This window comes from Lathyrus oleraceus, chromosome 2 (assembly GCF_024323335.1).
Source record: "Lathyrus oleraceus cultivar Zhongwan6 chromosome 2, CAAS_Psat_ZW6_1.0, whole genome shotgun sequence".
NCBI lineage: Eukaryota > Viridiplantae > Streptophyta > Magnoliopsida > Fabales > Fabaceae > Lathyrus > Lathyrus oleraceus.
The window spans coordinates 459,608,460-459,622,698 of NC_066580.1; the positions used below are offsets into that span (position 1 = coordinate 459,608,460).

Genomic DNA, 14,239 nt, shown 5'->3' on the forward strand with positions numbered 1-14,239 from the left:
GAAATAAAGTTCTTGTTTGTTTGCTAAGCACACATTCTTTACAGAACTTTCCTTCATAATCCATATCTGGTAGACCGTGCACCATGTTCTTTTTCGCCAACCTTTTTAAACCAGCATGATGTAGATGACCAAAGCGTAGATGCCATAGTGACGCTTTGTCTTCGACATTTACTTTTAAACATTTTTCTCGAACGTTTATCAGATTCAGTTTGTACATTCGATTTCTCTCCATTTCGACACGAGCAATCAGATTTCCCAGCTTATCCTTCAAATGCAGTATTCGTTCTTTCATAAGTATCAAATAAACTTTTTCTGTAAGTTTTCCCAAACTCAAGATGTTGGTCTTAAGATTTGGTACATAATAAACATCTTGAATTGATCCAATCAACCCATCCTTCTGCAAGTAACGGATCGTTCCCTTGCCTTCGACCTTCACTTTCGATGCATCTCCGAAAGACACATTGCCATCTTCAATCTTTCTCATTTCTTTAAACAAGTGTTTGTGACCACACATATGGTTACTTGCTCCTGAGTCAAGATACCAAACATTGTCATTTGTGTTGATCTCATTTTGAGCCATCAAGAGAAAACCTTCATTTGCTTCAGGTTCCAAAGTTAGATTGGTCGTTTCTTCTACCTTCTTTTCGATTTTCGACAATCTTTTGCAAGATGTCCCACTTTATCACAGTTATAGCATTTGAATGAGTTGCAATCCTTCGCATAATTACCATACTTGCCACACTTGTAGCATTCAAAGTTGGAATGGTTAGACCTACCACCTCTTTGACCACGTCCTCTGCCACGCCAATTTTGCTGGCTCGACTATCCTCTCTCGAAGTTGTTGTCTCTACCACTTCGACCACTGTCACGTCCTCCACGACCACGTCCTCTTCCTCGAAAATTTTGAGAAAAGAGTACCTTTTCGTCTTTGATTTGCTCCTTAGTTTGATTTGCATCCTCTACTCCTTCTTCCTTCTTTTTCATCTTACGTTGTTCGTGTGCTTCGAGGGAACCAGCGAGCTCTTCGACTGAGAGCGTTGAAAGGTCATTCGATTCTTCTATTGCATACACAATATTCTCAAATTTATCTGTTAAAGATCTCAAAATCTTTTCAACAACTCGTGCATCAGTTACTGTTTCGCCATTTCTGGTGAGTTGGTTCACCACCTTTTGTACACGCGTGATGTAGTCAGATACATTTTCTGACTCCTTCATCTGCATCCTCTCCAATTCACCACGAAGTGTTTGGAGTCGAACTTGATTTACTCGATCTGCTCCTTTGAACACTTTCTCTAGCGTGTCTCACGCTTCTTTCGACGTAGTCGAACCGACAATCTTTTTGAAGTCTGATTCATCAACAGCCCTAAACAGCATGTATAGTGCCGTTTTATCCTTCGATCGCGTCTCTTTCAACGCCTTGTTTTGAGCTGTCGTATATCCCATAATATCTGTTGGTTCTTCAAACCCATCTTTGGTCACCTCCCACGCGTCTAGAGATTCGAGAAGAGCTTTCATTTGGATACTCCAGTTTTCATAATTTAACTTCATTAGCCGTGGCAACGGCATTTGATTCATCATGTTTGCCATTAGCTCTGATGCCAATTTGACAGAAGGAAGCAAATCTTTTGTAACTTCTGTATTTTATTAGAGTACATCCTTGGTCTTTATATAGACTCAGAAACTTCAGCAATTCTAGGAAACATAATTATTAGTAAATACTATTAATAGGCCACTATCTCTTGACCTTCCAACTACAACAGACTCTTAATCTCTCCACTAACTTATCAATAGAAATCCACTAACTATAATATTAAAGTTTATTCAACAAAAATTTGGTCTTACTCCTACCCCAACAACAACACAGTCAACCAACAACTGTGTTTGTTCAACCATTTCAACCATCCTTCTTGTTCTTTTTTCTTCTCACCCTTACCAACAACAACACAGTAAACAAATCAAAACAAAAGAAACATTCGGCCGACCACCATCACCGAACACATATCCGGCGGACCACCATCCTCACAAATATGATGAAAGCATCTTGTCTTTTCTCTTTCCAACCAACCACCGCTCTTCTAGCTCCACCACACGCCACCCTTTTTTTTCTTTGTTTCCGTTCCTTTTCAAGATATCCTCTGTAAAGGAAATGGCGTGAGCGGGAGGAAAATTGAACTAAATGAAAGTTAAGAATAAAATAAAAACTAGTAATGAACATTTTTCATATAAATTCGAAGGGTCAGCCCAATCATAGGCCCCATTTTAATTTTAAAAATGGGTTCAAATTTTTAAAAAAATACAATTATAATAATTAAAATATATATATAAAAATACAATTATGTATTAATTAAAAATAAATTTAATTATAATTATTTTGAATTTTGATCAATCTTAATTTTTGTATGGATTGAGTTTTTATCATAATATTTATCTTAATTATTGAGTTTTTTTAATAACATTTTATTTATTTTTATTAATCTTTATTTAAAAGAAATTAAAATTTTCAAAATTTGGGACCTTGTAAAATGTGAGGCCCTGTGCTGCAGCACATGCTGCACTTGCACAGGGTCGGGCTTGTGTTCATTGTGCCTTTCTCCTATGCTTTAAACTTAAAAGTTTTTGTTTCTCCTATGCAATGGAAATATTATACACACTTAACCCAAAATCTGAGACCTTCGGATTCTCATTTTCATCTAACAAGATGCTCCCTACCCTCTGAAATGGTTGGAAGAGAAGAGAAATAGTTAATGTTATAGCCTATGTACATATTAGTGACGTAAATTTCACGTGACAAAGTTGCAATGTGAATTTCACGTGGCAAAGTTGCACAGTATTTTTCACGTTGCAAATGTGTTGCGTCTTATGTTCATGCGGTGTGTTTGCTCACGCCACTAATTTGGGTGTTGTGACGTGATATTTTGGGTTGTGATGTGATTTTCACGTGGCAAATAAGTGTTTCTTTTAGTGCTTTACCAATTTGATCCCTTAAAAAATAGTACCTCCTTTTTATGTGATGCTCTTACTATGGCTAGATCAATTGTCAATTTTTGTCAACTAGAAACTTGGTCTTTACAATGTCACTTACATTCAGTTCTTCAAGCAGCATTTCCAACAATTATGATTGGAAAGTAGCATAAGAGGTTGCAACATATTATGCCTCACATGAAGATGGAGCCATAATCCCTTACTTCTTTGAACTCCGTAAAATTAGTGTTTCTCCAATCACACACAAATAGTCTAATGTGTTTTTCCTATCATCTTGATCACCACTCCAATCTGAGTCAGAGTAACCACAAATTTTGGTCTTCAACCTGGTGATTTGTTAATATTGTATGACTATTCCATGATTTGTTGTATCTCTATTGTATCGCATGATTCTCTTGGCTCCAAGCAAATGACATATTCTTGGTTCCTCCAAGAACCTACTCACAAATCCCACACTATGACGGATATATGGTATTGTGTTGCAAAGATATCTTAATAAGCCAATGATTTGCTTGTAAAAAGTGATATCTACAAGCTCCTCATCTGATTCCTTCTTCTGTTTGATTTTATCTTCCATTTGTGTAATTGTGGGGTTGCAATTGTTCATCCAGAAATTACTTAGAATATCTTCTCCATATTTCTTCGGATGCAATAAAACTACATGCTTTGTGTTCATAGTTTCCATTCCTAGGAAGTATGTCAAATCCTAAGTTTTACATTTCAAACTCATTCTCCATGTTGTCCTTGAACTTTGTCAATTCAACCTCATTAGATCTTGTCACTTATAAATCACCCACATAGAGACAGAGGATGAATTGGTCTTGCTTATTTTATTTTTTCATATACATTCCATGTTCAAATGAGCATTTATTGAAACCTAACTTTATAAGTAAGCCATAAGTCCTCTTGTTCCATGCTCTAAGTGTTTGCTTAAATCCATATAGTTCCATTCTTAGTTTGTATAACATTTCATCTCAGCCTTTTATCTCAAAACCTGGTGCCTTCTTGACATATGCCTCTTCTTCTAATGGTCCATTGAGAAAGGCTAACTTCACATCTAGTTTATAAATTTTCCACCCTCTATATGTTGCAACGGCCACCACAAGTCTTACAGTTTCAAGCCTAGGAGATGGTGCATAGACTCCATTAAAGTCAAATCCAAGCTTTTGAAGAAACTCTTTTGCCACCAATCTTTCCTTGTACTTTGAAGTTTCACCATTTGGCCTCAACTTCAGTTTGTAAATCCATATTACATATATTGCTTTCTTGCCTGAGTTGTATACCAGTTCCATGATTTATTCTTCTCAATTGACCAAAGCTTTTCCTTCATGACATTTTGCCAAATCTCATCTTGCATGGCTTGATTGTGATCATTTGGTTGTGACATAGCCATCATGGATTCTTCAATTAGGTCACCACGATCACTTATGGTTTGATCAGAGAATCTTTCATAATCAGTCGTTCTAATCGATTAAGTTCTGACCCTTGTTGATCTAGTCACTTCTTGAGTTTGTGTAGCCTCGGTTTATTGGCCAATGGCCATCTTGCAGAGTAGTGTTTATGTGGCTTGGACTTTCACTTTCTTCCATTGGATTTCTTAGTCCTTTTAACCAATTCCATCCTTTTATTTCATCAAATGGTACATCTCTACTTATTAGCACCTTATTCTCATTTGGTGAGAAAAGGTTTGTAGGCACATGCGAAGTGATAGCCAACCAAGATCATGGTTTGACCTCTATCATCTAGCTTCTTCCTAAATTTCCCAAGTACATGTCTATAACACAATGAGCCAACAAATTTAAAGCATCCAACACTTTTTTCTGGTCCAACCAAGCTTCATATGGTGTCTTGTTTCTCAACTTCTTTTTTGGACATCTATTGTTGATGTGGACTATAGTCGAAGCTAGCCACATGTTATCTTAACAAGATTGGTGATGTTAGCCACATGTTATCTTAACAAGATTGGTGATGCTAACCAATTAAATGAAATCACGTGGAGAGAAGATAACTCAAGGAAAGAAAGTTGAAAAGGTTCTAAGATTTTTAATTGCCAAATTCAATCACATAGTCGTGGCCATTGAAGAGTCTAGCGACCTATGTAACATGAAGCTTGAATAATTGCAACCACGCAGGCTTCATGTCACATAGGTCGCTAGACTCTTCAATGGCCACGGATATGTGATTGAATTTGGCAATTAAAAATCTTAGAACCTTTTCAACTTTCTTTCCTTGAGTTATCTTCTCTCCACGTGATTTCATTTAATTGGTTAGCATCACCAATCTTGTTAAGATAACATGTGGCTAGCTTCGAGTACAGGAAGACCAAATAGGCGGTCCCTCAATTGTACTCGTGAATCGCAGTCAAGTCAATGAAATACTGAAGGTAGACTACATCGACATAGGTTGCACTTTTGTCCACAAAAATGGACAAGCCAACCAAGAACGAGAGGTAACACCTTAATGCGCAAGTCTGATGGTACTTAACCTACATATCATCGCCTTCGACGTCCATAACATTCTACAGATGGCCTTTTTAAAGCATTTTTAAAAAATAGTAAACCTAGCATGAGCACCTCTTATGTCATGTTCCTCCTTTGAAGCCTCAGTTGGGTCAGCCCTTAAATGGGTGACCATCATGTCAACGTCTTCCTCTCGACTGATCCTCCTATGGACCAATAATTTTCCCCTTATAAGAAGATGCAGGAGGCATGAGACCTCATCCAAAGTGATGGTCATCTCGCTTATAGGAAGGGAAAGACGGAGTCTCTGAATGCCACCTCTCAGCAAAAGCCTCTTACATGCCGTCGGATGTAGTCATGTACGCAACAGAGTATAAACCGACAAGACCATAATAGCATAGAACACCATGAAACCAATTCGTAGTGGGTTTCCCCAACTCCAATATCTTCTGCCCATGATTTATCGATTTCAAACACGTACGCTCATGTAAAAATAAAATATCACATCAATATTGATTTAATTAGCTGAAAACATATGTATTGCAAAAGAAATATATATATCCTTCCCATATATGCCTAGCAGTATTATCTGCATAGAGATGAAGTAAGGAGGTTTCAAATAGGTCTCCTGGATAACTCTCTAATGGGTCAACGGTTTCCTCCTAGCCTTTAGAGGCTTCATGGACTTTAAGGTTTGCTGCATCATCTAGGGACTCGTGGCCTCGTGAAGTGGATACTTGAGAGAGGTGGCTACGAGAAGCAAAACCTAGGTGTCACAAACTTGATGGTTGTGAACCATCAAACGAGTTATCATTAACATGTGGCCTCGCGGTCCTAGTTGTGGCCCTCTCACATCGTACCGACGCAGTTTGGGACACAAGTCATAACCTAAATCTGCCAGAGTTATTTTCGGCTTTGTTATCAGTCATTGCCCCTGTGTTACAAACTGACACTAAGATAAAGAGCATGTCAGTACAAACCCATAAAATCTGCCAAATTTTAGCCTGAGTCTAATCCGGAGATGCATCTCCAAAAATAGCACTGAGAAAATTCGAAGATGCATCTCCAAAAAACCTACAATTCTCAACGCCATTGCTGCCCTAACCCTCCAAAAAATTGTCAGTGCATGTTCTTGTATGCTGCCAATTTTGTTTACACTAAATGTATCTAAAATAACTAATGTAGCTTAAACAACTAACTACGAATCAAAACATAAAAAGAACTTTTTTTTTGAAAAACTTACAAATTCAGATTGATGAGAATGAGAATGAGAAGCTTGAATCTATGAGATGCTGGAAAGGAGGAGAAAGAGCTCCAACGGTAGAAGCTTGAATGAATTGATGAGATGCTTGAATGTGTGAGAGCTCAAATGTTTTGTTTTGAGAAGTTTTTAGAAAATGAAGGAGGAAGAGAGAAAGTCTAGCGCGAACATATGAAACAAAAGCATTCGGAGATGCATCTCCAGACCACCCACTAAATTTTGAATAAATGGTGTGTACGAAGATGCATCTTCAGACGTATCTTTAGTGCATACGAAGATGCATCTCAGGACTAAATTTTGGTATAATAAGGGTGCCATGTCTATTTCATCTAAAAATGGTTAAAAATAGGTGTGTCCAAAGATGCATCTTTCGGACACGGGAGCATTTGTGAAATTTTACAAAGATGGAAGAGCACATGTAAAGATGGAAATAGCATTCTTCATACGCTAGGGCATTTGTGTAATTTTACGGTGGTGGATGAGATAATATAAGAATGCAAATAACAATTTCCTAAAAAAAATAGTTCCTTTGATCTTTCTTAACCAAAACCAATGTGTTAAGATTAAATAAAATCAAAATATCATTTTGAACACCCAATACTTTATAGTGGAAAGAAATCATTCCAGTTGAATAATTGCATATGACATATTCTCTCCATCTAACAAAATATTTAATATGTGATATTTGTCTCAAATTTACTACCATTTTTAAATTCTATGAAATATTAATATATTTTGCTAATACATTCTTATTTATTAATCTCAATCCACTTGCATATTCTACTAATTATATCTAATAAAAATATTTTAGTAACTAAAATTCATTTGATCAATAAAATAAAAATACCTAACCATTTTTTTGAATAATAGAGCACAATAGAACACTTTTTTAAGACAAACAGAGTAGATATACCTTTATCACAAAATTTACTATTTGATTGAAACTTATTGTTATTGTTACGCGAGAAGGTTGACAAAAAACAAGCAAATTATAAATGGTAGCATGTAACTTTTCAAAATAATAACCACCACTTCTCCTAAGCCAAAACTTGATTGGTCGAATCCCCTATTTGTAAGCATTATTCTGATTCTTGTATAAATACTTCAGAACAAATAGCATTGGTCATGAATATAATACAGAAACAATACAACACTGTTGCTCATTTGGCACATGCTTCTTATACCTTGGATAATTTCCAGCAAGAACTTTGATCTGAATCTGGAAGCAATTAAATCAATGGCATCTCAATGAGTTTCTCCGTGCGAGCTATGCAAAGACATTGATTGTTAGTGTCAGCATTGAGTCATAATCTCAGCCCCACCAGGTGTGATCAAAATGGTGTGTTCAAACTGAGCTGATAGACTTCCATCATCTGTTACAACTGTCCAATTGTCTTTCCACATCACTGGATTGATGCTGCCCATAGTCAGCATTGGCTCTGTGAAATTTACCAGGTAAGAAACAAAATGATTACCAGTTTAACAAGACCTGTATATTTTCAGTAAAACAATTAAACGGACGTTAAGTGCATGACTGCCTCATGAAAACCATGTGATAGAAACTTTTTCTGATAATAAATATACTGAATAACCCGAATCGCTCTCAACCAGAGATAGAATACATACATGCACACTGTTGCAGAAGGGAAATGTTACACCAGAAACAGGGAAATGCAGAATCATAGTTTCTACCAAGTTTCAAGAGCTTAATCCTCTCCCATCCAATAACCACTCAATAACTCCTTGATAGCCAACTATTTCTTTTCCTATTTATTCTTCATAACCCACACATAACTAATTATCAATTATAATTACATAATACACAACTGCAATAACTGACCCAAGTCAGTTTTAAAAGTTTTGACCCCCAACTCTTCCTCTGATACTATCATTTTTAATCCCATCTTGTCTAGTATTTCCACTCATATAATGCCACATTCCCCATCCTCGTTTATACATCATGATTCATGAGCCACCGATGGGTTTCCAAAAATTTTATGCAGGGTATACTTTCAAGAAAGCCCCAAAACCCATAATACCAAGGGTAGTGATTGAGGGAAAGGAAAATTTGGGATTAAAAACAATGTCATGTGATTGTAACATTGAAGAAAAATAATTGTGGGGCTGAAAGCAGAAAGTTAAGAGATCAATTTGGATTTGGGTCCACAATTTCTGCCCAATTATACAATGTTAAAATAATCTGAAAATGACAGGTAAATGCTTTAACTATTTTTTTTCCAGTGTAGTACTATCTAAATTCCTTATTATTCAATCATACCAAGAGGAAAACCATTATTTTCACTCTTTTCCATTCTCCATTATTTTTACCAAGCGCTGGATTAGGGAGTCAAAAATCAAACTCAAAATCAAAAGATTTCCACACACTAGACTTTAGATTCCCTATATATTCCATTCTCCAACTCTACAATGCAGTTAAAACAGTTGGAAACACTAAAGGCAATAAGTTTTATACACAAGGAATTAGTATGAACTATACAATATTTTTACATCTTTAAATATATACTTAATCATACACGTATTGTCTTAAAAAATAATAATAATATTGTAACTTATAGGATGTAGTATTAAAACTCAATCCATGCAACATAGAGCAAGGCAAAACACGTGCAGAATTTCCAGCTCCGAAAATAATAATCATAACCATGAGTTCAAACAAAGTGTGTTAAAAAAAATTACCAATCGTGAAGGTTTGATTTAACATCATACGTCCATCTTCATTGTTTCCTGGAGATAAAATAATAATAAACGTTACAAACCTAACTGTGACAGAAATGATATCACATCTGACAGGCAATAAAGTATTGAGGTTTGTAGAAAACATGAGCAAGGAATATGAAATGCTTTTTAATATTAAATAGCTAAGTCATGACCAAACAAGATGTTTGAAATTCAACAGCTAAAACAATATTTCCTGATAGAGATGAAGGATATGTAAGACAATATAAGATAACATGGGCCTTTTGCTTTTCCCTTTTGGTATATAAAATATAAGACTTCTTTGTAAAGTTAAATGGATTATTACCAACTTTTTTTGTAGTCAAAGAAATAACTTTACTTCCAAACCTGTATTCTTTATCTTTAGTTCATAAATCTACAAAGAATATTATTTGATAATTTCTGAACTTAACTTCTAAAATGTTAATGATAATCATAATTTTTTAAATTAGCAGACACATGCTGATTTCAATATTCCTCGAGTAAACTATTATAGAATTGAAGTATTTACTAAATTAGGAAGGGTTTGTTGTTAGTATAAAATTGAAGTAAAACTAACAACTAATAATGACAGAAGTACAGAGTAAAAGTTAATTACTGAAGTGAAGAATAACTGGTTCAGCGTGAAAAACGCGTCCAACTCCGTGGCCAACAAACTGTTCTACAACACCATATCCATATTTATCTGCATGATCACTTAAAGAAAGAAAGAAAATATATCAAAAATGAATAATTAATCAAGAACCAAAATAAATTTTAATCAGAGTATCAACTACTAACCCATAGTATAACAATATTGAGAAATGCATATATATTGCTTTTGTTTCCTTCAAATTATTGTTTTTAAATTACTCAACCATGTCCTAAGCTAAGGCCTGAGGAGCAAGAGGTATGCGTGAGGGAACTATGAAGAACATGGAAGATGAAGCAAGCTCCCTCTTTATTCGGGTTTTCTATGACAGTTTTTTTACAAAAATGTTACAGTTGACATGGTGTGACTATATGAATGTGAAATTGATTGTTGAGTCCTTGTAGAGAGGTTGAGATTGACTATTGTAGGTCAATATAAAGTGAGTGCACATTTTCAAAAACAGTTTCTATGAAATAGCAATACTTTTCATGAAAATTTGGGTTGAATGGGTCATCTCTGGGAAAATTCATTAGATATTCACAATGGTTGAGACTTTATTAACTCAATGACATGCTTGCTTAAATAATTTACACCCTGCTGGGGATGAATATTTTTTAGAAGAATTATTCAAAGGATGCAAACTGACATTTTGTTTATATTAACCTTATGTTTGGTTAAGTTATGTAAAATTAAGGGCCATGAGTCTAAACCAATGCAACTATCATTTCATATACATAATCCTTTTGCCAGAAGGTTTCTGAATGTATGTGGAATAACGAAATGCAGGAATGAGAAAACTAATGATAGGAGCATCTTACTGAATTATTTTGCCAATTTTCTTAAATTCCACTCCTGGTCCACATATTGATATCGCTTTATCGAGGGTTTCTTTAGTGACCTGTATCATAATAATATAAGGTGGAAAACCCACTGCTATAAGGGATTTCGAGAACAGTATCTCAAGAGTCTCAACAACAAAAAACAATAAGAATGGGTGGTACGGGTAAAATATAAATATAAATCACTATATTTGACAAACTGAAGTTACTCAATGAATTTTACGGGATACAAAATTTTCAGGAATAAGCTTAGAAAACTAGTTGACTGAGACTCCTTATCATTATGTTAATAACATTAATCCATCTGTTATCAATGCCTAGGGAATTAAGACCACTTCACTTTAATTCATTCCTCATGTTTTCAGAATGAACTACAATGCAAAAAGTGCATAAAACAATTAGCTTTCCAAGCCAAGTAATCTAAAATCCAAATTAATTTTTTACCAATATTTTGAAAACTTAACCGGTCATTGAACTAGTGAAGACACTAGTTCACGGTTCACTAGTATATCATATCAATGAATTAGATTAAAATGCATAATCAATGAAGGGTGTGTGGAAGACTGGAACATACAAAAGCACCATATCATAACCATAGTTGACATGAAGACAAATTGGCACCTGAACTAGTTTTTTGGCTTCATCATCAACATCTCCGCAAAAGAAAGTTGTCGATGTATCACCATGATAGCCCTGCAACTCATATCCATTAGTTCAATCACAAAATCAAAGCACAAATTTAATATATATTAAAAAATTGCAACCGATATTAATGCAGCATACTCATTCAAAATTCCAAAATATGCTAAATGAATTAATATTCATACAAAAATTGCCATAGGATTAAGCTTTAAAAGAACAAAAAAGTATTATGTGTGAGTGATAAATATTTCTTAGCCTTCATCCCCTCCAACATCGCACAAAAAGAGGGCATAAACGTTTTAAGCAGAGTAGAAAGTAATGACACCAGATAGTAAAGTACATACTACATGAAATTCCATGAACACGACTAGTCCCCTCCCACCCAACCCTAACAAAAAGCAAAATAAACACCCCATGACCCCAAAAATCAAATACAACTTACATTTAAATAAACAGTAACATCAATGTTGATTATATCACCATCCTGCAAATAAAAGAATGTATCAACAACTTTTCACCCAAGATATATAATAATTCTATAAGCTCAGAGTCATTAGGAAGGACCTCAAGCGAACGGGAATCTGGTATTCCATGGCAAATGCATTCATTCACAGATGTGCATACACTCTTTGGAAAACCACCGTATCCAAGAGGAGATGGATATGCACCATTATCAACTATCATTTGATGAACTGCTTCGTCAATTTCATCTGTTGTTATACCTGGCTGTCAACAGAAGTTAAAACTAACATAAAAAACAACTTTTTTCTTCTTAGATAAAAACATAACAATCAGTACAACAATAAGCAATCAGATTTTATATAGGAAACACACAATTAGACATTAACTTATCAAAGATGAATAGAACACGCACCTTGACTAAAGAGCCAGCGTATTGAAGAACCTGTGCTGCAAGCCTTCCAGAAGCTCTCATACATTCTATCCCATTCTCATCATGCACTTCAGGTTCACTCGCAATCCCTGGCGGAACCCTAGATTTTACATAAGGAGGCTTTGTTATCTCCTTGGGCACTTTTCGACGCGGAGAAACTATTCCAGGTCTCAATAGTTTACGTTTGGTGTCATCGATATTCCTGCAAACACAACATGTAAAATTTTAAACAAGAAAGTTAACCTAAATTGATAGAACTAGTTGCAGATTGAAATAGTACCTATTGAATAAGAAATTGGTTAAGCCGGAAAGTGAGCGAGGTAACTGCATCGAAACGCGATTGATTCCTGTGGCAAGTAAAAAACAGTGAAGAATGAGTTAATTTTTAAAAGAAGAGAAAGTTGAAACTGAAGAATGAAAATGATAGGGAAGAAGAAGAAACGTTGTTTGTAGGTGAATAGTTGAGGAAGTGATTGGTGGCGTGAAGAGCGAAGGAATCGATCTCCCATGAAAGAAGACTTTAACAGTGACACGCTGCTGCTCGACATCGCCATATTCTCTTCTCTTTGGCAGACAGTCACTTCCCTCTGTTGCTTATCTCTTCGTCTATCTATGCGCCTTCTTCTTCCTTCAAAAAAAATTTCCAAATTTCTTTCATTTATTTATTAATAGAGAATTTTTATCCCATTAAGTGATGGGAAATTACTTTATAAAAATTTTAAAATATTCTTCTAATTTTTATAAATGCATTTTCGAATACATTTTGAATCTTATTGAAATATTTTCTAATTGAGGCACACCCAAACTATTTTTCAAATCTTGATTTAAAAATGCGTCTTTGGAATCACTTCATGTACACCCTCATGCATTCTTCACTGAAACGTCTTTTTTTAATATAAATAAATTCGAAGATGCATTTCAGTATTTACATCAGATAAAAATCGAAGATGCATCTTCGTATTCACACCACGCTGTAATTTTTAACTTTGTTTTAGAGATGCGCTATTGAAACTGACAATGTATTATAGTTACGTTATCGTATTCAATTTTATATAAATTAGGCCATACACTTTCTGAATAATATGAAAATGACACATTTTAAGTTAATAAAGTTCTAATACACAATGATGTCAAAATAAAATCCAATCGATAATAGTGTTCATATATTGCGTATGACGGACTCGGGGGCCTTTGCTCCTACGTTGCCTCATGTACTGTTGTGTCTTCCGTGCCTCCCATATGATGGCATCTAGAACGTCTCTCACCTCGTAGTCATCCGGAAAGAGACCATGTATATACTTGTCTGCCCAAGTTCCACTATACAATGACATCTAGGCAACACATCAATAGTATGGTCTGCCCTAGTCTAATACTCATTTCTAGGGTTGGACAGAAAATCCATTTCGAATCGAATCTGATAGGCCCATCGGATATTTGTAGCATTCGGGTGGGTATTGTCCGGGTCACGGGTTAACGCGTGACAAATATTTGGGTTCAAGTGGTTGGTCATGGGCGGTTTCAGATGTGTAAAATCAAACCAGCGGAATCCAATACCGACCAATTTCTTAGAGATTTAATTTTTTTATTTTATTTCCGGTATGACATTGTTTGGGAATTAGAGTTAATGTTAATAAATGTCTTTTATTTTCTCATATCTCTCTCATATTTCTCTCTCTACACTCTCTTTCTCGGTTATCTCAACCTAGATCTTCTCCACTCTTGTTATTCCTTCTCATTTAAAATGAAAATCTGATTTCATATGATTTCATTAATCCGTCGCCATTGATAGTTTGAAGG

At 35.2% G+C, this 14,239-nt stretch overlaps 1 protein-coding gene across 1 annotated transcript; it reads right to left on the minus strand.

Annotated features, from left to right (window-relative positions):
* Positions 1-7,612: 7,612 nt before the first annotated feature.
* Positions 7,613-13,115, minus strand: LOC127120373 (methionine aminopeptidase 1D, chloroplastic/mitochondrial). The gene is made up of 10 exons (XM_051050785.1): positions 12,885-13,115; positions 12,723-12,789; positions 12,425-12,644; positions 12,115-12,276; positions 11,993-12,034; positions 11,530-11,601; positions 10,888-10,967; positions 10,037-10,134; positions 9,400-9,447; positions 7,613-8,141 (listed from the first exon to the last, which is right to left on the minus strand). Exons 1-10 carry the CDS (start codon positions 12,994-12,996, stop codon positions 7,996-7,998), a joined length of 1,047 nt encoding a protein of 348 aa, XP_050906742.1. The 5' UTR covers positions 12,997-13,115; the 3' UTR covers positions 7,613-7,995.
* Positions 13,116-14,239: the final 1,124 nt, after the last annotated feature.